The 22,984-nt window shown below is 33.0% G+C and overlaps 1 protein-coding gene and 1 pseudogene across 1 annotated transcript; one reads left to right on the forward strand and one right to left on the reverse strand.

The window, feature by feature from the left end:
* Nucleotides 1–9,171: 9,171 nt before the first annotated feature.
* On the forward strand, nucleotides 9,172–12,489 carry LOC133704307 (ATP synthase subunit d, mitochondrial-like). The gene is made up of 5 exons (XM_062129104.1): nucleotides 9,172–9,463; nucleotides 10,130–10,211; nucleotides 11,637–11,701; nucleotides 11,819–11,905; nucleotides 11,988–12,489. The coding sequence occupies exons 1-5, from the start codon at nucleotides 9,293–9,295 to the stop codon at nucleotides 12,087–12,089; spliced, it is 507 nt and encodes a 168-aa protein (XP_061985088.1). The 5' UTR covers nucleotides 9,172–9,292; the 3' UTR covers nucleotides 12,090–12,489.
* Nucleotides 12,490–13,896: 1,407 nt separating this feature from the next.
* LOC133705065 (uncharacterized) lies at nucleotides 13,897–19,998 on the reverse strand (annotated as a pseudogene).
* Nucleotides 19,999–22,984: the final 2,986 nt, after the last annotated feature.

Here is a 22,984-nt window from a genome sequence, read left to right on the forward strand (position 1 = left end):
ATATATTTTTATTTTTAAAAAAATTATTTTTAACATTAACACATTAAAATAATTTAAAAATACCAAGAAAATATTAATTTGAAATAAAAAAAATTAATTTTTTTTCAAAAATATTTTTGAAACACAAAACTAAACATTATCGGTGGTAGCTTCCTCGTTCTATCTAACTATATAGAAAAAACTATTTTGTGAGTTAAACAGGTTTTTCTCTATATTGTGTTTTATATATAATTGTATTTTGTATTATAATTAAAAACTTGATTTTAATTTAATTTACATGCAAAAATTCATTTTATAAAAACTTTAATAGGATATATATTTTTTAAATTTTATTTTTAAAAAATCACTACTAAAAATATTTTTTAAAAACTAATTTTTTTAAATTGCAACCATTAAAATGGCATGTGAATCAAGGTCAAGTTTTGATATTGGTATTCTTTACTAATAATAATTATGTGTGGTTTAAATTTTGTTGACCTTTCCTTCCGATGTATTTGCCGCTCATGGAATAAATGTAATTGCATTAGAAATTTCAAATAAATTCTATTCTAATTAGTAATCGTAAGCATACAGTCGTGTGCATTTACATTCTAATTAGTGATTTGCATGTGCATACATGTGTATATGTGATTAAGATGACGTGTCGAAATTATTCTGCATGTTCTTGAACTTGAATAATATTGTGAATGCATAGCGTGGCAAGACGAGCAATGTTAATGTCGAAATCTAACTTGACTTGAATGGCTGATTTTAGACGCAAAACCTGTTCTCGATAGTAACTCAACAATTGATGTTTTATTTTTATTAGTATTTATTTTATTTAAAATAATTTATAAAATTATAATTTTTTAACTTTATTTTTATTTAATTTTTTAATTTGAAAAATTTATTTCTTATTATTTTAATAAATTTGAAAAAAATAAAACATTAATAAGTTATTTTTCATGACATAACCAAACACTGGAAAGTATTTTCCAACTTATTTTCCATTACATTACCAAACATCAGAAAATAATTTACTTTTCCGAAATTCACTTTCCAAAAAAAACTACTTTCCAGCAAACAAACGGGGTTTTAGGTGTGATCATTTTCGATTCGGTTTGATTTTTATAAAAAAAAGTAACCAAACCATTTTTTTTAAAAAAACCAAAACTGGTTCAAATCGACTGGTTTCGGTTCGGTTCGATTTTTCAGGATAAAAATCGGTTCAAACTAGTTTGGCTCAGGTTTTCCCGTCTGGCTTGGTTTTTTCAGTTTTGAATCTGTTTTTTTGGTTTGGCTCGGTTTTTTCAGTTTGACTTTGTTTTTTTGGGTTTTTTTTGTTTGGGTTTCGGTTCGGTTTTTCGGTTTCAGGCTTATAAACTGAAACCAAACTAGTCGGTTTTTTCAAAATTTTAATCAGTTTAATTAGTTTTTTTTCATAATTTAATTTTTTTAATTTTCTCTATTTAATCAATTTTTCAATTTCTTTCCTCGTTTTCAACCATAACAAGCATGACGATGCATTTAGGGTACAAGAAAAGCATGCATTTAATTATAATTTTCAACAAAAAAATGTTGTCTTTGTTATTTCTTGACGAGTCAAACTTCTACCTGCTTATAAAATATCCAGCTGGCATAAGTACACAACTTATCAGGACTAGCCAGCTGCCTGCTAGCTAGCCCCAATAAGTTCACATATTCTATTAATTAATTAGGAGTCATGACGGTGATACTTTAAATTCTTCAGCCTGCCAAATTTAATTTCTCCATTCATTAAATCACTCTAGAAAAAGTAAATTACACTTGTATACTCTTATTTTTTATATATATATATCGTAAATATACTCTAAATATTACTCTCGAGTGAGCAATCATTTCTAAAATCCAATCTATAAAAAAAACCCCTAACTCGATATCCTACCATCAATTATATACTTGTATAATAGCCCAATCATGTTTAATTTCTTAGTTTTTGGGTGTTTTGCATAATAGTAATAGAAATGGTGGTTTTTTAAAATATATTTATTAAAATTATTTTTATATAAGTATATCAAAACAACTTAAAAATAGAAAAAGAAATTAATTTTTAAAAAAAACGCGCTTGAAAAGTGCACTTATATATTCTTTATGTGAGATGTGTGTCTGCATATAGTGACGGCCACATAACAACGTACTGTGTGAACGATGACGGAAAGTAAATCCCATCACGCGTTAAGCCATGAACCGAACTGCACTGCCTGTTGTGGGACCTTATAATCCTTCTTGTTTATTCCTAGCTAGCTAGCTAGCTTGGTGTAAAATGTTGAGCAATGAGATAGCCCACAGTAACACCTCTTCTTCCAAGCCATCGAAAATGGCTGCGATGCAACCCGCAAGTCGTCAGGTTGGTTTTTGCTTTATTTGAACCTGTACACATTGTACTGGACTGGCGGTGGACTGGAAATATGAAGAATTATTTTTTATATATATTTAGTAATGTTAGGTAAAATAAATTGAAAGATATTTTTTAGTGTTTAATTATATCAAAAAAAATTAGTTAAAAATAATTTATTAATATTTTTAAAAAATTTATTAAAATAATAAAGAACAAATCTTACAAATTAAAAAGTTGAATGATAATAAAATTGAAAAAAAATCTAATTTCATAAATTATCTCAAATAAAACAAATAATAATTAAAATAATAAAAATCAAATCTAACAGATAAAAAAATTGAAAGATGATAAAATTAAAATGATAATAATTACAATTTTATAAATCATTTCAAATAAAATAAGTAATAATCAAAAGCATGAGAACCAAATTTGATAGATAAAAAATTTTAATTAAAAAAATAATAAGAGAAAACAAATAACAATCATAAAAATAAAGGCTAAAATTAATATAAAAATCAAATTAAATCAAATTCTAAAGGGTTAGATTGAAAAAAAAAGATTCAAAATAAAATATATAGCAATCAAAAGTTTAAGAACCAAATTTGTTATAATTATCAAATAATATGATATTTTTAATTTTTTTTACAACTTCTAAAATGTGTTTTCTGTTTAAAATAAAAGAAAAATACTTTTTTAAAAATCAAATCAAATTTTTCTTTGATTGAAAAGTATTTTTTATTGACTAATTTTTCTAATGACAAATAAATATAATTTTTTTTAAAAAAATTAGTTTCAACCAAATAAACAAACAAGATCTAAGTTTAAACACGAGAAAATTACTCAATGACCAATAAAGAAGAAAAAAAAATTTGAACAATCAAGTAGAAAATAATGGGGATGGACCTATCAATTACTTGAGCACCATCTGCAATATTTAAACACCAATTATGGGCTCTTATAATTATATTTTTTTATTAAATAGATAAGTACTGATTGTGTTTTTGGATTTTTTATTTATCAAAATCAAACATGTTTTAAAAATAAATTTAATTTAAAAATAAAAAATACGTGATATTAAATACTACAACAAGCATGTGAAATTAAAAAGAAAAAAGAAAAAAAGAGAAGTCCCATCTCAGCCTCAATACGTCTATTTCTATACCCATGCTCCCAAGCAAGCCACGGTCCCGTGACAGCTGCCCGCAATTCTGTCTTGGTAGAACAGCGATGTTCAAGACTAGCCATAAAGCCTTGAAGCTGCTGGTATCGAACACTGAATCAGCAATTCCGCGGTCAAAAGAGTCAGCTTTAGGGCACAGACAAAAAAATCCTTTCTATCGCACGAGCAAGCATGCTTATTTTTTCTCCACCAGCTAGCCTTTCAATCCCGTACGCATGTGCGTTCCTTTTACTTTTCTTTTTTTTTTTCTATCTTTTTTATAAAATCTGTTCGAATCTAGAAATCTTTCTTCTTTAAGCTTCATCATTGTTTTCTCCAGCAAGAATTTTGATCAGAAAATGAATATAAATAATTATGTATCATAAATCTGAGTGCAGACATTAATTTAATGTGCGAGCAAGCACATATATACGAAGCTGGGGTTCTTTCCTTTAAAAACACTAGCAGCTTAGCACTACTTGTTCGTTCGTTATCCTTTAATCTTTTTAAGAAAAATATTTCTCTGTTCTTCGCAAACAATGAGCTGAAAATCATTAACGTTCGCCCTGCGTACGTAAGGCGTAAACCCTAGGGTTACTCCCAGGAAAAATTAATGTCGACTTTGTCAAGAAAGAACATGGCACTGTAATTTTTTTGGTCAACTGTGCTAGTTTTGAGCCATCGCGATCCCCTTTTCCCTTTAATTACGAACTTCTCGTTCATTTATGAGGCTGTTTGGTAATCTTGCATGCGTGGAGCATGAGTCACGTAGAGCATCAACGTTATCCTCGTAGGGAGGCAATTGCAATGAAAATTCTTTATGGATTAATTATCAATTAGAGGAGAGTATTGACCAGTCTTGAAATTGATGGACGGAGAAACTGTGAGAGGTTTTGGTTCATGAATCCATCAATCCACGAGTTGATTTCCAATCAAGTCGTCGAAGTCCACACTATTTTGCTTATTTAGAACGGCTAAGCCATCAATTCAGAGAGTTTAATATTTACAAGAAAATTCGTGACTCACCTCTTGGTGGCAACAGATCATGCGATGTTAGTAATTCTAAGAACTTCAGCCTGAATACACTGCATGCATATATAGTAATTAATTAGTGACGAGTTCTCTCCTTTTAATCTCTCTATTATTTTTATTGTATCGGTGAAAAATTTAAATCTTAATCTAATACTAGATTAATAACTATTTATGTTTGCATCTCAGTTAATCATGATCGTTAGGATGAATTGCAAAATTATTATTGGCTCGCGCTGCACTGTAGATTGAATTAAAAAAAAAAATGTAACAAAAAAATATTTAGATCATAGATAATTGTTTGTTATTGTTAATAAACTCGGCCTAACAGGTGAATCTTGAAACCCCTCATTAATCCGACTATTTTCTCAACTCGAGTTTAAAATTAAATTGTATTAGAATTGTTCTGATGTGACCTATTCAACTTGATCGATGTAAAGACAAGCTGACCGACCAGTAAAAAAAATCTAAGGATAAAATTAAAAAAAATAATGAAATTCGAAGATAATGGGACTAGTTATGGCTAGGAAATGTATTAGTAACCCTAGCACATTTTACCCGAGATAAGCTATATTGTGTGGTTTAGATATGATTTAAAGGTATTAATAGATTAATAACTGATAATCAATCTATGAATTAGAATAAAAATTTATTCTCATGAATAAACCAAATGTTTTGAATTTATTATAGGCTTATATGTCAAAATATATTATTGTGGGAAGAGTTTATATGTAGGTGCCCTAAGAGAATTTACCCATCCTAGAAGATAAAAGAGTTTTCGACAACTCGTATATTGTAGTGAAAAATACTTCAAATTAAAATTGGTGAATACTCGAAATAATTATTGGAAATTTCTAGTATTTTAATGCCATCTTACTTTTAAGTCCAATATTTATACAAGAAAGTTGATAATTAATTCTTATAAATAAAAATCTTTAGAGGTTATTGAAATATTAACTAAGTTCTCATGAATTCAATAAACTTGTTATTAAATTAAAAAATAAATGCAAATGTATTTTTTGAATTTTTGTTTATATATAAAAAATGCTAAATCATATAAATTTTTAAGATTTCGATGGAAAGTAGGTGTTTTAATTCCAAGTTAGTATCTTACAATATAAATTTACAATCCTGATATTAAATAAAAATACTGTAAAAATATACAGGGGACCTACAAATAATTTTAAATTAGTCCTTGAAATATTTTAGACCTTTTAGGAATTTATTTGGGGACCGCAAATAAAAATAGCAAAATATTATAAATTGTAAATAAATATTTTGTCATGATTGTTAGCTGTGAGAACATGTTTTCCTTTGTTAGAGAAAATCTCTGGCTGTAACCTGTACTGGGAGTTGGGACAAGAGCACATTGAACACTCCCAAGTCTTCCATTTTGACGATGCTTTAGCTAGGAGGTCAAGTTTTCACTCTATGAGGATGTCGACAGATAATCCAACGATTTGGAGTAAAAAAAATAACCAAAAAGCTTAAGCTTTTAAAATGAAAATTAAATTACTTTAGACATGGAATATTTAAAGCTTGATATAAGAAACTAAAAAAAAAACCCTAATTATTTCTCGCACTTGTAACTGAAAAGGGGTGGTTAGCATCCCTAGCTAGCAAGCTGTGAATTTTCCAATACTTTACTAGATTTAGTGTTACCGAGCATGTATATCAACAGTGATTTCACTTCCATTATAATCATCCTATTAATTTACGTGTTTATAAATATATCTATCATTAATTAATTAAAGCCATTTAATTAACTGAAAATTAAACCACCTACTGCGCGATTGACGCCCAAGAATTCTGTGTTCTGATTAATTAATCAAAAACTTTTTTTTCCCTCCAAATTTGTTTCCCTCCTAGCTAATTTGTCATGGCAATGGCGGACCCGGCCTGCAGGTTGAACGCGGAAACTTAAGCTGAATAAATATATTTCTTACTTGGATCATATTAAACCAAGAATTCAAGACAAAACCTGCACTATAAAAATACAAGTTCTGCTTGCTTATTTTACCTACAAGCACCAAACCACACCCAACTTGTCCAGACTCTTTGTCATTTGATGCTCTTAATTTCCACTGTCGACTCTAGTCTTATAGATATTCTGCGTGAATATGAGACAATTGGGATCTGATAAAATGTTTATATGTCCTTGTTGACAACGGAAAAGAGAGGCATCGTGGTGTGAACACCTTGAAATTTCAAAGACAGATCAAGACGTATTTGTAGCCATAGATAATATATAGAAGGAGCTTCACTACTTGAAGGGAGATATGAACATGATTAATCTTTTGGCGGAAGACAATGGCGGTGTCAAAGTAATATTAAATCTCCACCCTTTGTTTCGTTTCGCTTTTGTCAAACAGCAACTCGTAATATTCTTTAATTGATATGTTAAAATCAGCAATAGTCAAGATCATTTATCTCAGAGCTATCAACTTGGAATGGACTGTTATTGCCTGTTAAAGCTGCCGTTGCAAAAATCAAACATTCTAGAACAAGAATTCTAACATACTTGTATTCATAGTTGTTTGAAGAATTGTGGGTGGAGTTTCTGCATCCGATAAAGTATATCACTTTACCTCCTCTCAGCATGGATGTATGCAGGCATGTGTTCTGTTCTTGATGCAAAACAGGACCAGAAATTAACTCTTGGGCTTCTAGGAATTGGGGGTTGAGTCTTAATTACTTGTGAATCTAGCTCAGTAGGGGTTCTCCTGGAAATCTGTGTTTTCGTAACAGAAATTGAATTTTCTATGAGAAAAGAGGGCCCAATTTAACTTTCATTATTACGGTTTCTAATAGGAGATACGTCCCTAGCCTGCTATCTAATTCTCAGTTTTTGCCACGAAATAAAAGCTTTTTTCAATTGAGTCCCTAACATCTTACAATTTTTTAACCGGGTGCTTGCGTAAATCAATATCCGTTTATACTTTTCATCCAATGTGCATTAACACACATGGATAGAATGACTCAATTGATTCTTTTGCTGTTCGTGACAAAATTGAGAATTGGATAACACAATGGTTTTCCCTTTCGGATTTGATTACATAATCAAAATCTCCTTCGGGAATTCATTTGTTCGTTGCAATGGGGCCCGGCCCAAGAAGCTTTTGCGCGAAGATACGTCTCCGAAATTACTTCCTTTCCCTTTCCTTGCGGGCCTTTTCGAAACGTAATCGACGAGTTTTACCCAAAAATAAAAATAAAAATAACAAACCATCACATGTCTGTGTTACCGATCAATTCTTCCGATTACAATTGCGAAGTACAGAAAGAAAGTGATATTTTAACTTCTTGAGCTACCTTGGTCAAAGCAATGGACCGTAGCTAAATCACATTAGAGGTATGTTTGAGAGTATAATTAATGTTGTTTTTTAAAATATTTTTTATTTTAAAATATATTAAACTAATTTTTTTATTTTTTAAAATTTATTTTTGATATAGCATCAAAACAATTTAAAAATACTAAAAAAAATAATTTAATAAAAAAATTAAAATTTGATAAAAAACTAATTTAACCGCAACCCCAAATATTTCCTGCAACATAAATATTCTTTGTTCCTGCATGCATGATTCACGCACAAATGCCTTCTATGATGATGAACAAGATGTTGCTCGAGGAAAAGTGACCACAAATTAGACACATCACTTATTCTTCAAGGTCCTGAACTTTGACTGGGGAGCAGGTGTACAGTCAAGTTTTTGCTTCTTTTGAAATGGAACATGCTAACCTGACCACAGCTCTGTCGGGATTATTGCGTTTCTAGAGTTGCAAACCACATGTAATACCGGAAAGCTCTGCTCGGAAACAAGACTGCAAGGCATATTGTTTTGACTAACACGTCGTGATGTGCCCAGCCTAGTTTGGGCGTACCGGATCACATCCAATACAGCAACGAAACCTAGAAAATTCAAGGTCAATGCAAAGTTATTGCGGCATATGAAACTTGTCTACATTAACTGTGTGTGTATTCAATTAATTGGACCACCCTCAAAGTAGTCTATCGACAGTCCTGGAAGGGAAGAAACAGTGGAATGTCTTCATCGGTGGATTCTTAAACGATCTTGAGAACTTTTCACATTTGGATCGCTGACTGATTTAATGGTTATGCCGCTGCAAAACTGGCCATGAAATTCAGAACCTCCTGTCAAAATGTTGTAGGATTTAATGGCCAGGCCTGTCATAACTCATCTGGAACTTTAAGAAGAAATGCTATGAGCGCGTACATGTAACAGCATAAATTTTAACACGGGTTAGCTCATAAATCCCATGAACTGTTGATTGTATTTGGCAGACAAGTCTTGCTGTAAGCAGTGGGACAAGGTACAATGAAATGGCTGGCTCTGCTGCCACAAGTAGAGCATGATTGTTTCCCAGGAGCCTAATCATCATGAATTGGCTCTTCTGTTTCACCAAGGTCGTGTTTTCGGTTCGCTGAAAACCTCGAATGCTCAAAACGGAAGACCATTGGACAAGAAATATCCTTAGCTAGCCCAGTTTATATGGACTTAATGCGGGTCAGATTAACCAGAGAATCTAGCCCATTACAAGCCCATTGGGCTACCACTCGAAACCTTATCCCAGACGACGACGCAGAATTTCACACAGGCCGAAGCGAAAAAAGGGCTACACGGCCATCAAGTTAACTCCCTGAGCCACTGATAAAATCACGCAAAAGCAAAACATTTTACAAATCCGAAAACCTTCTGTTTGGCAGCCGAGAAAGTGAAGAGAGAAAATGAGCGGACCATCAAAGAAAGTAGTGGATGTGGCATTTAAAGCATCGAGAACCATCGATTGGGATGGGATGGCTAAGCTTTTAGTCTCTGATGAGGCTCGCAAAGAGTTCGCTACACTTCGTCGCGCTTTCAACGAAGTTAACTCCCAACTCGAGACCAAGTTCAGCCAGGTCTCCCTCCCTCCCTCCCTCCCTCCCTCCCTCCCTCCCTCTCTCTATATCTCTCCCCTTTTTCGAATTGTTTTTGAATTTCTTCGTTTCTAGATATAGGATTTTGGTTAACTGTATTGTATTTAATTTGCATATATTTTCTTAATCATAAAGGTAGGGATTTTATAGTTATCTCGATCATATTTATGATGGGTTGGTATTTTTAATTTTAATTTTGATCAGGGATTTCGTTGGGATTTTGGAAATGGATCTGGTTTGCATTGAAACTACATTGTTGCCAATGAAAATTAAAATGAGAAATTAGTGATTGATCTGTTCTCGTACTGTATGGTTATATCGCGGATAATTTATTGTTGGATTGATGAGAGAATCAAAATAGTTGCCAACAAGAAAAGGGAATTATTTTGCAATAATGTTTGCAGTTGTAAATATCGGTATTTCAAGCTGCATTGCACTCAATTGTGTCTCCAATAGCATCAGAGACCTATTAATAGTGCATACGTCGAGGGGCATTCGTGCTTGTCTATTAGGAGTGACTTTGTATGTCCAAAACCAGCTCCGTGAAAGCTGTTCCTGCTGTTCTTACTTTTGATTTTTAGCTTTCTAGGTACCTTTTCTAGTGATTGTGAGTATTGTTTAATGATTGTTGATTGTTTTATTGTGCAGGAACCTGAACCCATAGACTGGGAATATTATAGAAGAGGAATTGGGTCTCGCTTGGTGGACATGTACAAACAGGCATATGAAAGTATGTTTCATTATTCATTTGCAGACATGACTCTCATGTCTTTTGGTTTACCTGATTTACGCTGTAGTATAACTGCTGCCTTATGCTGATTGATACCTGTTTACTTGATATGTTATTATTAATTGCTGGTGGCAATGATGTTGCTGGAAGTTACTTGTGTAAGGTTTCCTTGTTTATATTGGATAAATAATTTAACTTGGGACACTATTGATACTAAATGATTTATTATTTCTAGCAACCATCTGCTTTGGGTTGATTAAAAATGCATCCTCTAGATTATTAGATGCTTATTGAACTGTATTATTGACTTAACAAGGTATAGCGTTTAGCATGATATGTGCAAACTGGAAAGTTTTGACCTTGGATTCATATGCTGACACTCATCGAGTGCTTGAACTTTTAATAGCTAGCGGCATATATATATCTCTTCATGTTTTTAGTGGTGCAGAAAGACATTTTATCCCTGCTTTAGGCCTCACTGTTTTAATTGCCCTTTAATAGTTGATCTTGAGGGAACACTTAATGGATGGACTTCCCTGCCATCGGGGTCTAAAAATATTTTCCAAAGTTGAATTTCAGCTTAACATCTATAGATGACGGGTATCTTTGTTTGATCTTCTCATATTAATTCATATTAAGAGGTTTTGTGAGATGGTATGATGAAAGCTATCCAATGTATGTTATCATCCATCCTTTAAACCTCATGTGATTTTTTTTTTCTCTTTATAAGCTATATTGAAAACCTGTCTGATGTTTCTGAATTTGCTTATGATTTTATCTATAACCAAAGCCTGAAAATTTTTACCCTTTACCCTTTACTTGCTTATAAAAATGAAAGGAAAAAAATTTTACCCTTTACCTCTCTGATTCTGAAACTCTTGTATTCCTCACATTTCTAAAAGTCCTTTTGCTTTCTGTTTGTTTTATTATTTTTTAAGTATATTGTCTTGGTTCTATGCTTCAGAAACTCACCTTAATGCCTTGTTTTGTTTGCTATGTGTTTTATACTGCTGTTAAGTTGATTTGTTAATATTTGTTAGGTTGTCCCTTGTTTGATACTGATTTCCTTCCCTGGCATGTGTTTGCCCAATGCATGAATGATGCTTAGACTTATACTTTAGATTCCTTACACCAATCTTAGTTCCTGCACTTTGTGTGAACTGTTTTGTTGCCTACAATGGAGTATGCTTTGTCTGCTTTAGGTTCGGTCCATAATGTAAGTAGCGTTATTTTTGCATTTTTTTCAGTTCTAAAGTATAAAGCAAGTGTACATAGAATCATAGCTCTGCTATCTTATTGGATCAGAATCAGTGCGTGACAGGAATATATTCTGGATATTTATCCTTATAATGTCTGGTTACTAAAATGGAGCCACTTTCTATCAGAATACTGAATTGAGTCAACTTGTCCATATTTGTTTTGCAGGCATAGAGATCCCCAAGTTTCAAGATAAAGTGACTCCAGAATACAAGCCTAAATTTGATCAATTGGTGTGAGCCAATAGTGCAATTCTGATTGTTATAGTGGTTTTTTAAACTTGTCTCTTGCAACCACCTCTCCCTCCCCCCACTCTCTCTTACAGCATATATTCTCTTTTGGTTTTGCAGTTGGTGGAATTGAAAGAAGCAGAGCAACAATCCCTGAAGGAGTCTGAGCGTCTGGAGAAAGAAATTGCCGAAGTTCAAGAATTGAAGGTGAATGGAAATGGATACTTCATCTTTTAGTTTTATTCTTGTCCAATTATGATTTCTAACCACCAGACATCAATTTGAGCAGACAAAAATCAGCACCATGACTGCAGAGGAGTACTTTGAGAAGCATCCTGAGCTGAAGAAAAAGTTTGATGATGAAATCCGCAATGACTATTGGGGTTATTGATCACATAGCTAATTTTGGCTCCGCCCTGAAATTCTGAACTTGTGGTGTTTTCCATGTTCCTTTTACAATAATAATTTATAAAAGGTTGCTCCCAGTTTGTAGAATTTGACCTTCAACAATGCCCATGTCAAATGCTAAACCTCACTTGGACAAGCAGGTTGGGGATTTATCAGCATCAATTGTTATCGATCTCTTTTTTACATTTTAAACTGTTTATGATGAAAATAATCCAGGTGTGATTAACATTTTAAACACTCATTCTGGATTGCAGTCTATTCTATTTTGAGAGCAAGGCTTTTGTTTTACCAACTCTGGTGGAAACAAGAGAAATCTGTCTGTAGCTCTTGTATGAACTTTTGAGGTTCATAAACATAAATATGATGGATACAATTTTTGCGTAGCTTTCATAGATGTTGCTTGTTTTTCCCTCTTCTTTTCCATATTCCTAATGGAATCCCAGACTGACTTTACCTTGATTGAAGTATGAACCTTCCGAAACTGTCATCAAATAATCATCATAGATGCTGCCAAGGCTCCCTCAAGGCTCTTCGAAGATTCTAGAGAGGTTAATGATTATTCTTCATAAAAAATATGAACAAAAAACAAAAGGGATCATTCTTGAATGTAGAAGTGTTAGATTATGAGTTGGTTTGTCCCTTGCTTTTTATTAATTAACTAGCAATATTTTATTAGTTAATTTATGTTCTATTTTAATATATATATATATATATATATATATATATATATATATAAGTAAAAGAAAAATTCCAGGTAAATATATTTTTATTATCGGATTTGAACTTACAAAAAATTTAGTAGAAAAAATCCATGATTGAAAATGAAAAATTCACGGAAGTACTTCATTAGTAAAATTATAAAAAAAAAGTTGACATGCCAAAATGAGAGAGATTAAATCCATATATTTAATTAAGATAAAAGTGAAATTCGGTGTACCAATAGCGAGGTTAAGTTTAAAAAACATGTCATCGAAGTATTTGATTGAGAATTTTGTAAAAGTCAATGTAGTAAAAAGTAAAAAAAAAAACATGTAAAGCTGGCGTGCTAATAGTGGATTATCTTATTCTTAAAACAATAGGCGAATAGCTTAGAAAACCTTCAACCTATTACTGGTCGCAGGCTAATTCATGGATATAGGCTTTTATATGTTTTTATGGCTGTGCCCAGATGAATATTGGGCTCTTTTTTTCTTTGTAAATTGTGATTCATGTTCTTGTGCTGGGAGAGGATATTTCCCCTCCCTCCCTTTGCAGGCACAGAGGTCCCCAAGTATGTTGACAAGCATGAACTTGATGCATCGTCAAGCATCGCGAAGTCATAAACGTTTAGTGTCGAACATCCGACGTTCGTGTCCTCTGGGTCTGGTTCAGTTAGTGAATATTTCTCGGAGTCGGATGCTCGTTGTTTTGCCTGCGAACCACAATATTTTTTCTTCTTCTAAAAAGTCGATATGCATGAATAGAAGAGGCGACGCCAAGTCTAATAACCACTATGACACCGATTAATCTGATTATGATAGCAAAAATAAGATGCTGATTTTTTCCTACTTTTGAACCAAATATATCCATGAATTTTCTTTGAATCAAACATAAAATAAAACCTTAAATTAGTTTAAAAAAATCATACCAAATATAATTTTACTCTCAAAAACCCATCAAATCCCAACAACGTTTGTACTTTTTCATGTGTTAACTACAAGCAGGTGGATGCTGAATGGAGATGAAGATCAGCAAATGCAAAATTAAACGTCATCCTAGCAAATGATTAATTGAATGCAGTAAGATTCGGATTAAGGAAAGAATAAAATAACCGCACATAAAATGTACAGTACAAAATCTGGGAACAAGGTACAAGATCACTGCAAAAACAGATCATCTGCCATTCTTGGCAAACCTTGAAAATTCTGAACTAGACATCCTGAAATAAGATGTCTTGACCTGAAAAGAAAAGGAAAACAAAATGGGCTTGTCGACAGATAAAATTTGATGCATCTGTCGCTAGAGATTCAGAAAAGGAAGAAAAAAAAGACAGATAAAATTTGATGCATCTGTTGCTGGAGATTCAGAAAAGGAAAAATATCTTCCAGCAGCATTCACAAAACTAAAACCTGGAGGCTGCGGTTGATAGGATTCTTGCTTCAGAAAGGTCTTTATATCTATCCAGGACTAATCAACTTTTTTCTGAGACAGCTGATCTAGCTGCCTCCTCGTTTTTGTCCATGGCCTTCCTTGCTAGCTCATAGCCTGCAAAATTCATGGCGCCTAAGGGAGCAATCCAGAAAAACCTCGGCACTGCTCCTTTGAATAAGCCAAGGGGCCCCTCATGTCGGAGTATAGAGAAAACTATAAATGACATTGATACAGTTCTTCCTGGTGGAGCTGTCATCATTCTAGTTTTCATCACATCAAAAGGGGTAGTGACAACAGCAGTTAGGCCTCCAGATAAAGCCCCAACTGCAATTGTTTCCCAGGGTTCCAGCTCCCGCCTTAGAAGTTGTTGAGCAACCTTAAAGAATCACGCCAATTACACATTAAATGGAAAACAAGAAACTAAAGGAAAAACATGGCAGAAGAATACGTTATGTTTTAATAGAAAATAGAACATAAGTCAGTCGCACATCCTCAAATGCATCTAGGGGCAGTAGTAGGATCAAGTAAAGCTTAAATGTTTCATCTAGTGGCAGGTTTTGGAAAATTTATTAGCATACTTCCTTTCACCTTCCCTTCTGTAGTCAAAACTTCACTCCTTACAACTATTAAGTTTCTTTAACATATATTTAGTAATGAAAGTAACTATTAAGTTTCTACATAATATATTTAGTGATGAAAGTAGACGTGCTTCCCATTCTGTGTTCACTAACACTGTGTTCACGTGCTAATAATTTAAAGAGAATAACCAATTCTTGGCATTAAACAGTTGTACAAACCCCAACATAAATGTTATTACTACAAATCATCTTCAAAATAAAATCCCTTTTAAGAAAGTAAGCAAAAGAACACCAAGCCCCCATGGTATCGAGGACTGCAATCAATAATGGCATTCTACTGATGCAATTGTTTTGCCAAATTTAGTGGACTACAAGAAGAAAGTACCATGCTCTGGTTGGCACGCACATAGAATTGAAAACTGCACCTTTAAAATTTTACACAGAAAAAAGAAAAAGTTTTTTAATATTTAAGCACAAAAACCTGCTTACCTTCTTGGACTCGCCGTATAGACACATGCCAGCAACATAAAATGGAACCTCACGGAAAAGAGTTGCACCAGTCCCACGAAAGAAACCCTTTAGGCCATCTTGCTGCCAAGTACCAACAATAGCCTGTCCTACATTGTCAAAAAGGCCAGCCTGCAAACGCTGCTTCAGGACCTCACATGGGATCCGCACTGCTGTCCCCAAAAATGTGCTGCAGAATGATGCTACAGATTGAACCTGTATAACCTCCCAATGCATGTTAACAGTTGTTTCAGATTAGAGTTGGAATAGTTGTTTCAAAACAACATAAAATTGGGGTACGGGCCTTAATCATATTCATTTTTATGCATCACTTGTCAAGGCATCTCCTTTAGCACAGGAACAACTCTTGAGCTTGATATGATAACATACAGTGCAAGTCATGGAAAATAGCCTAGTCAAGAACTAAAGTAAACAATTACATACTGTGCTGATCTATCTTCTTCTTTCAAACACAAAAGATTTGCAACAACTGATGAGCAAGACAAATGAATTGAACACAATGGTTTGAGCACCCTATATAGATTTAGTGGAAAGAACCACTAGGCGAGCCAGAAAGCAACTGAATTGTTTTGATCAGTAGAGATAAGAACAATAAGAGCAGCAGTAATAACAATAATGCTGAACTGAGTGATACGAGAAAACAGTAATATTGTTGAAAGTCTCATGCTTAAGCAGAATCTATTAATGCTTTGCCATCACGCACAATAAAGAAACGGCTGCTCTAAATCATCACTGCCAGTTTGAGCTCTTTGCAATTAAACACCATTCAAGAGATTTGGGAAGACCAAGATTTAAATGATTTAGTACTTGTAAATGGAAAATTAACAACCCCAGTAGCATAATGATAAGCATCACCTGGATATCTGGGAGTGTTGGGGCAACATTTATTAGCACAAGTTTGGTAGCTTCAAAAATCCCAGTTCGCAAGCCATGGCTGAAATGCCCATGGAGAAAAGGTGAGCTAGTAGATAAATAGTTGTTACTCAGCAAAAGGCTGGAGGAAAAAAGACTAAAAAAAACCTTGAAAACTGTCCCCAAATTGCAGGAATTGAACCCCTGTACAATCCTCGAACTCCAATTTGTGGAAGTTTTGAAATTATTTCTGGGAAAGTCAATGTTGAAGCTTGCACCCGAGTCTAAAAGACCATCAACACAACAGATCATGAGAAGACCTAACATCAGCACTAATGGAAAACAGCATGCATATATATATAAGAGGATTACCAAAAGTAAATTAAGAAGACATTGCTCAATTTAACTTCACATCTATGTGCTCCAATATTTAATTCTCTGGATTATAATTTTTTTTAAGTTCCTCTTTTTTCCACCTTTTGACAGTCTAATACAAGTCTATTATTAAAAAAAAGACGAGATACTGACAGAATGAGGATGACCAACTAAAGGGAAAAGGCTATGTAGTATTTGATCATGAATATCCCTCTATATGACCAATAGTCAATGTAGCTGTAATTGGTCCAAAGTTTCTAGTTGCATTAAAGACAATCAAGTGAACAGAAAAAAACACTGAATAGTACACCTTAATTGTATCAACAGGATGCATAAGAGAACAAGAGAGTGCACATGAAAGACCCCCAGCCAAAGCAGATCTTAAAACACTTCCAGCAGGTATTTCCACGGGTGGTGCAACAGCAACAACAGTTGCAGCTTCAAACCATATATTCCTGTATGTATTAGAAGAAGAAGCCAGCATCAAATAGAAATAATCAAGAAAATTGCACATTTTCTGTCTGATCAAATGAAGGCAAGCTTGCAGTAAACGATGTGAATGAGCTTGCACAAAACTTGTGTAATAGCTCTGGACAAATAAACACAAACATTTTACCTGGGATCATCTTGAAGTCGATCAGGAGGCAACAGAAGCATAAAATTACGAAAATGCCCATAAGAAATAGATTCTTCAGTGTCTGCATTCAAAAATCGCATCATAGCAACAGCATTGTCTTCATTTGCTGGCAGTCCAGAATTTTTTAATGATGCCAATATTTCACTCTTTTGCAGGGTCCCAGACTTGCTCAAACAAAGAGAAGTGTAAGCACGGAGAATAGTCGGTTCCTTCTGTTCCATCAAGGACAAAAACTGTTTCCAACCAAATGATTTTGAGAATAGGTGACTTCTAGTACGGTGCATGAATTCCCGAGCATATTTACGGGGTAATTTTCTCTTTCTCAACGCAATTTCGAGATCCTCCAAAGTCACTTGACCATCACCATCTCTGTCCAGTTCCTCAAAGAATCTTCTTCCTACAAGAATGTGAGGGTGCAAATAAGAGCAATATTTAGGATGAGAGATACAGAAAGGATTGACAGTATAATCAGAAATCCATTTGAAGATAAGCAATTCTCTCTTCTTTTCTTTTCTTTTCTTTATTTTTTTTTTTGCCTTTACTTTCTAGTCTGGAGAGTAAAAAATTAACAGTTGCATCTACTAAATTTTCCTTTAGACAGTGTTCAGAAATGCGTTGGAACAACGTTTCCTAAAAATTTAAACTTTTTTTTTTGCTTAAAATTATTTTTTATATACATTTTTTTGATTGTTTTAATATGGTAATGTTAAAAATAATTTTTAAAAAATAAAAAAAATATTATTTTTATGTATTTTCAAACAAAAAAAAACACTTTTAAACGCCTCCATTGCCACCCTGTGAAACACCCCTTAGTCAAATAAGATCTCCTTTTCCAGCGAAGCACGTTCTACAAATAGATGGATATATCAGCTCCATTCAACTGATATTGAGAAAACTTTGACAAACAAGTGTTACTCGTCTATGAGAGCACTAGAACACTAACAAGAAGTACGCTCAGTAATATTTCATGCACGTATATTTCCAATTTTCCTTTGACACAAGCAGGAACAGAAACCAGTACAGGTCAATTTCCTAAGGAGACGAGAAACCATACCTTCGGTCTCTGTGTATCTAAAGAAATCCTGGACAGAGAACAGCTTTTTCTTGTCAGGATATTCTTTAGAAGATCGACCAAGCTGCTGCACAAGCTCAATCAACTCTGTGAAAGAAACCGTGGATAATGTGGATCTCAAACGCTCTACATTCGATAGCGGAATGCTTAGTATCCCACTAGCTAGTTTCTGTGGCGAACTACCCCCAGTGTCCTCGGTGCTGTTGGTAGGCGCGCTGCTTACACCATCATCACCTTCTTCATTAACTGAAGAGGATACTCCAACTATGCTTGATGGTACCCCACCAACTCTCGCAAAACTCAAATTTCCCAAAAATCCATCTACATGCACCTTTTGACCTTCCCAAATACTCATGATTGCCTTCAAATGATCAAACTGGGAAGGCGCTGGATTTGAGTTCGAACAACTATTTTTACAACCCTTGACATTTCTTTCCTGTAAACTCTGATCAAACTTCTGTAGATTCTGAATCAAGAGGTCAAATAGAAACCCTATAAAGCATTCGATGGACACGTGTTTCTCTGTTTTACCTTTCTCGTTCACATTCTGATACCCTTTAACAGATTGAACCTTCAATTCTCTTTGCTTCAGTTCGCCTGAAACCTTTGCTTTTGACCCATTTTTGCACAAATGCAAATACTCTTTATCCTCGTCACCAGCTTTCTGAAACCGTTTCTTGTTTGTTTTAAATGGGCTAGGAAATGCCTGAACAAAACCATTAACCAACAAAGACCACGTCAAGGCAAACCGCAAACAATTTACACAAGACCCATCTTCATTCCTCGTCTCCTTCTCTTTCAACAATTTCTTCGAAACCCCAACCTTATCATCACCGCCATTTCTGTGTCCACTTTCCAAATTCATCGAAAACATCCTCAATAAACTCCTAACAGGAACCTTGATGGATAAAAATCCTTTCCTTTTCTCTTCACTAACCCCGCAATGCCTATTTTCACTATTTCCAAGACTAACACTCTTCTTTCTCACAGTGAAGATTGAGACTTTACTGCTATTATCAGTATCTGAATCACGGGTTGCCTTATGATCATTCTTTGAAACCCCCCAACAAGTTTCAAGATCTTTAGCAGCTTTCCGAATCCCAAGTTCAAGTGGTGAAAGAGCATCTCTGACCACTTGAATTGAATTCATGAAAGACTCTATTGGATCATTTGTAGACACCATTACTACAAAATCACAATACCCCAATTACAAAAATCCAATCTTTTTACTCCCCCAGTTCGTATATGTGCCTTGCCAATTCAAATCTATACAGAAAGTCCGATAAAAAACAGTAGAAATAAAACAGTGCCCAGAAAAGCACAAGATTAAATAAAAAAGAAAGAACTAGGTGCAGCAAGTGTACAGTGGACAGAACCGGATTGAGTAAGATCCATTGAAGCGGCCTTAAAGGGTATCTGAATCTGAAATTGCAAGACCCTAGCTATACGGACCGGTAAACGGTGTTGTTGTGTCCATTTTTGCTTTGTTGTTGATAGAGTATTGCAAAAGAGAGGTTTTTTTTATATATTCAGTGAAAGCTCAGTTCTTTGTGAGAGGAAGAAAAAATCGTGGATAAAATTTGAGACCTTTAGAGAGGACAAAGCGCTATATAAAATTTGGTGGATTCTTTTTTCAAAAAAAGAGAGAGGGAGAGGATTTGGTGGCAGGGAAGGAAGAGAAAGAATAGGCCTCTAGCTTGGTTTTTGTTTTTTACTGTTATAGTTTTGTGTTCTGAATTTTTGTGAGATTAAAGTGAAGGGAAATTACTTCTGCTGCCACTGCTGTTTGCTTTGCTTGTTTTTGCTTATATTTGGATATTTATTGATAAAAAAATGGATAAAATCTGACGTAAGGACCCGGTGGAAGGGGAAGACGACACTTGGATCAGATTTTGAGTGCTAACAATATACTCTGGTAACTGGTTGTTGGTGGATAATGTACTAATCCATGTCTATCCACATTGGGTTTTTAAATACAAATTTTGAGTGCTCTTTTTGTTTTTGTTTTTTCGTAATTTGAATTCTATATTGTAGCCATTCAATTCATTTGCTAAACCCGTTGTTCTTAACTCTGCCAAGCCGAGCAGATCCATCCAAAACTTCACATGGAAAAGATTTTCGACCGTCGTTGATGCAGTAAATTTTGTTTTTTTTAATGTTTTTTTTTTTGAAATATATTAAAAATAATATATTAATTTATTTTTTAATATTTACACGTTAAAATGATAAAAAAAAACATTAAAAATTAATTAAAAACAAAAAAAATCAAATATACATTGAATGCACTTTTAAATTATTTGAAAAAAATTCTACAATGTCAGTTGATTATAAAATATTATTTAATATAGTATTAAAAAAATACATCGGATAAGCATTCCAAAAGTATTTTATATTATAAACTTGAGGGATGTAATTTAACTGATCAGTTTCTAAGTTTGCTTCCTAGATGTTATCAGTTCGAGTCCCGCAAACTTTAAGGCCATTAGAGATTTACATAGCCGTTAATTTCAGGGCCCGTAAAATTAGTCAAGGTACGTACAAGCTGGCTTGAACATTCACGTTAATCCAATAAAAAAAATTATATTGTTACTAAAGTTATTTGACGTATATCTCATTGTAAATCAGATAAATTTTTGCTCAATGTTAAAAAAAATACAACAACATTCTTTACATGTTTTTTTGACATGAGTAAAAAAACCATAAATTGAAAACTTTATGTGTGTATTTAATTAAATAAATCAAAAATTATTTATATGGTCAAAATAAACTATAAAACTCGATTTCTAATTAATTGAAGTTAATCGGTCATTGACTCAACCAGGTTCAACAATTTTTTTATACAAAGTAAACACTTGTAAAATTAAAAAAAAAATATTGTAGTATTTATTTGAGATCGTGATAAATATATAAATGTTAAATCAAAATAAATTATATTGTCTAATTAAAAATTAATAAAATATTAAATAATGAAATTATAAAAAAAATAAACAAGAAAAAATAATAAAGATATCAAATTGGGAGAGAAACAATAAAAAAATAGAAATATAAAAAGAAAACAGAAAAAAAAACCATAGAGCTGCCCACGTAACTGGAACTGCTTTTTCTTTATATATATATATATAGGATAAATAGCTTGTTGTCCACTTCTATTTTTTTATTTTTAAATAGCAGGTCGTTTTATTTGGCAAAACAATGGAAAGGACTAATGAATTAACTTAGTGGAGCAATACAAATGAATTTTATAAATTAGTAGGGGTTATTTTAGGTTTGGTTTGGTTTTTATTAAAAAAATAATCAAATTGATTTTTTTTTAAACCGAAACCGATTCAAACTGACTGGTTTCGGTTCGGTTTGGTTTTTAGGACAAAAACTAGTTCAAACTGATTTGGCTCGGTTTTTCCGGTTCGGCTCGGTTTTGGCTCGGTTTTTTCCAGGTTTGCTCGGTTTTTTTCGATTTGGGTTCGGTTTGGTTTTTTTAGTTTCAGACTTATAAAAATGAAACCGAACCGGTCAGTTTTTAAAAATTTTAATCAGTTTAATCAGGTTTTTTTCACGATTCGATTTTTTCAGTTAATTTTTTTTAATTTTTTGATTTTTTTGCTGACCCTTCTACAAATTGCAAGGCATCTTGATGGGGGGAAAAAATTGCACGCGTTGAATGACTTTATTTAATTAAATCTATACTGAGTTTTATTATGCATACAAGTATTTTTGCTGAAACGATGACAAGTAACAAGTATAATGCTTACAATATAGTCATTTCCTGGTAAAATAATATTGTCGGTATAAATTATTTCCCCCCTGCATTTGGCTGTAACAAGAACCCCTTGGGCAGGGGTGTCCTGCACTGTAAAAACTATTTTTAATCTCAAAACACCGTAACAAAATACTATATACCATGGAAAATCTCTTCACGGCCTCAAACAGCCTGAAATATTAAAATTAACCCTAAGTCCTAACCTCTTTACTGTAATAAAAAAAATATATGAAATCTAAAGTGATCAGATTATCACAACAACAAGGATAAGATTTTAAGCATACCTGGAAATATGGTTATAATTATTTTATAAAATATTTTTTATTTAGAAATATATTAAAATATTATATTTTTTTATTTTTAAAAAATTATTTTTAATATCAGTATATTAAAATAATTTAAAAATATAAAAATATTAATTTAAAATATAAAATATTTTTTTTAAAAAAATTAAAACACAAAAATAAACAGAAATTTTATCCCCTTTGGTGTAATAAAAAAGGAATGTTCATCGATGACAGCTCGAAGAAGATATCTTATAGACACTAGCGTCTATGCATACAAGATTCATGCATTATTACACACGACTCTCGTCAATGCTACTAATCCTTCATGTCTAGAAGCGTGTTTGGTAATGTGGTAGCGGTTGCTTTTCAAATAGCTTTTCATGCTGAAATACATGCCAATGATATTTTTTTATTTTTTAAAAATTATTTTTGATATCAGCACATCAAAACAATCCAAAAGGTACAAACCGCACTCAATTTTAGCAAAAAATAAAAAAATAAAATTTGATCAAACACAGGTTCGACCGCAGAGCCAAACAGGCTCTAGATCAACATTTATTATTATTCCTAGTAAGTATCACAGATTTTCAAAGGATCAAGGTTAGAGATCTCTCGACCAAAAAATAAATTAAAAAAACTACATATTGAACAATGGGCATGAC

Source organism: Populus nigra, chromosome 10, assembly GCF_951802175.1.
Source record: "Populus nigra chromosome 10, ddPopNigr1.1, whole genome shotgun sequence".
Lineage (NCBI taxonomy): Eukaryota > Viridiplantae > Streptophyta > Magnoliopsida > Malpighiales > Salicaceae > Populus > Populus nigra.

Coding starts and splice junctions, on each gene's coding strand:
- LOC133704307 (XM_062129104.1), top strand. CDS start 9,293: ATGAGCGGACCATCAAAGAAAGTAGTGGATGTGGCATTTAAAGCATCG. Junction 10,212..11,636: donor GTACAAACAGGCATATGAAA/GTATGTTTCATT, acceptor TTTGTTTTGCAG/GCATAGAGATCCCCAAGTTT. Junction 11,906..11,987: donor CCGAAGTTCAAGAATTGAAG/GTGAATGGAAAT, acceptor CAATTTGAGCAG/ACAAAAATCAGCACCATGAC.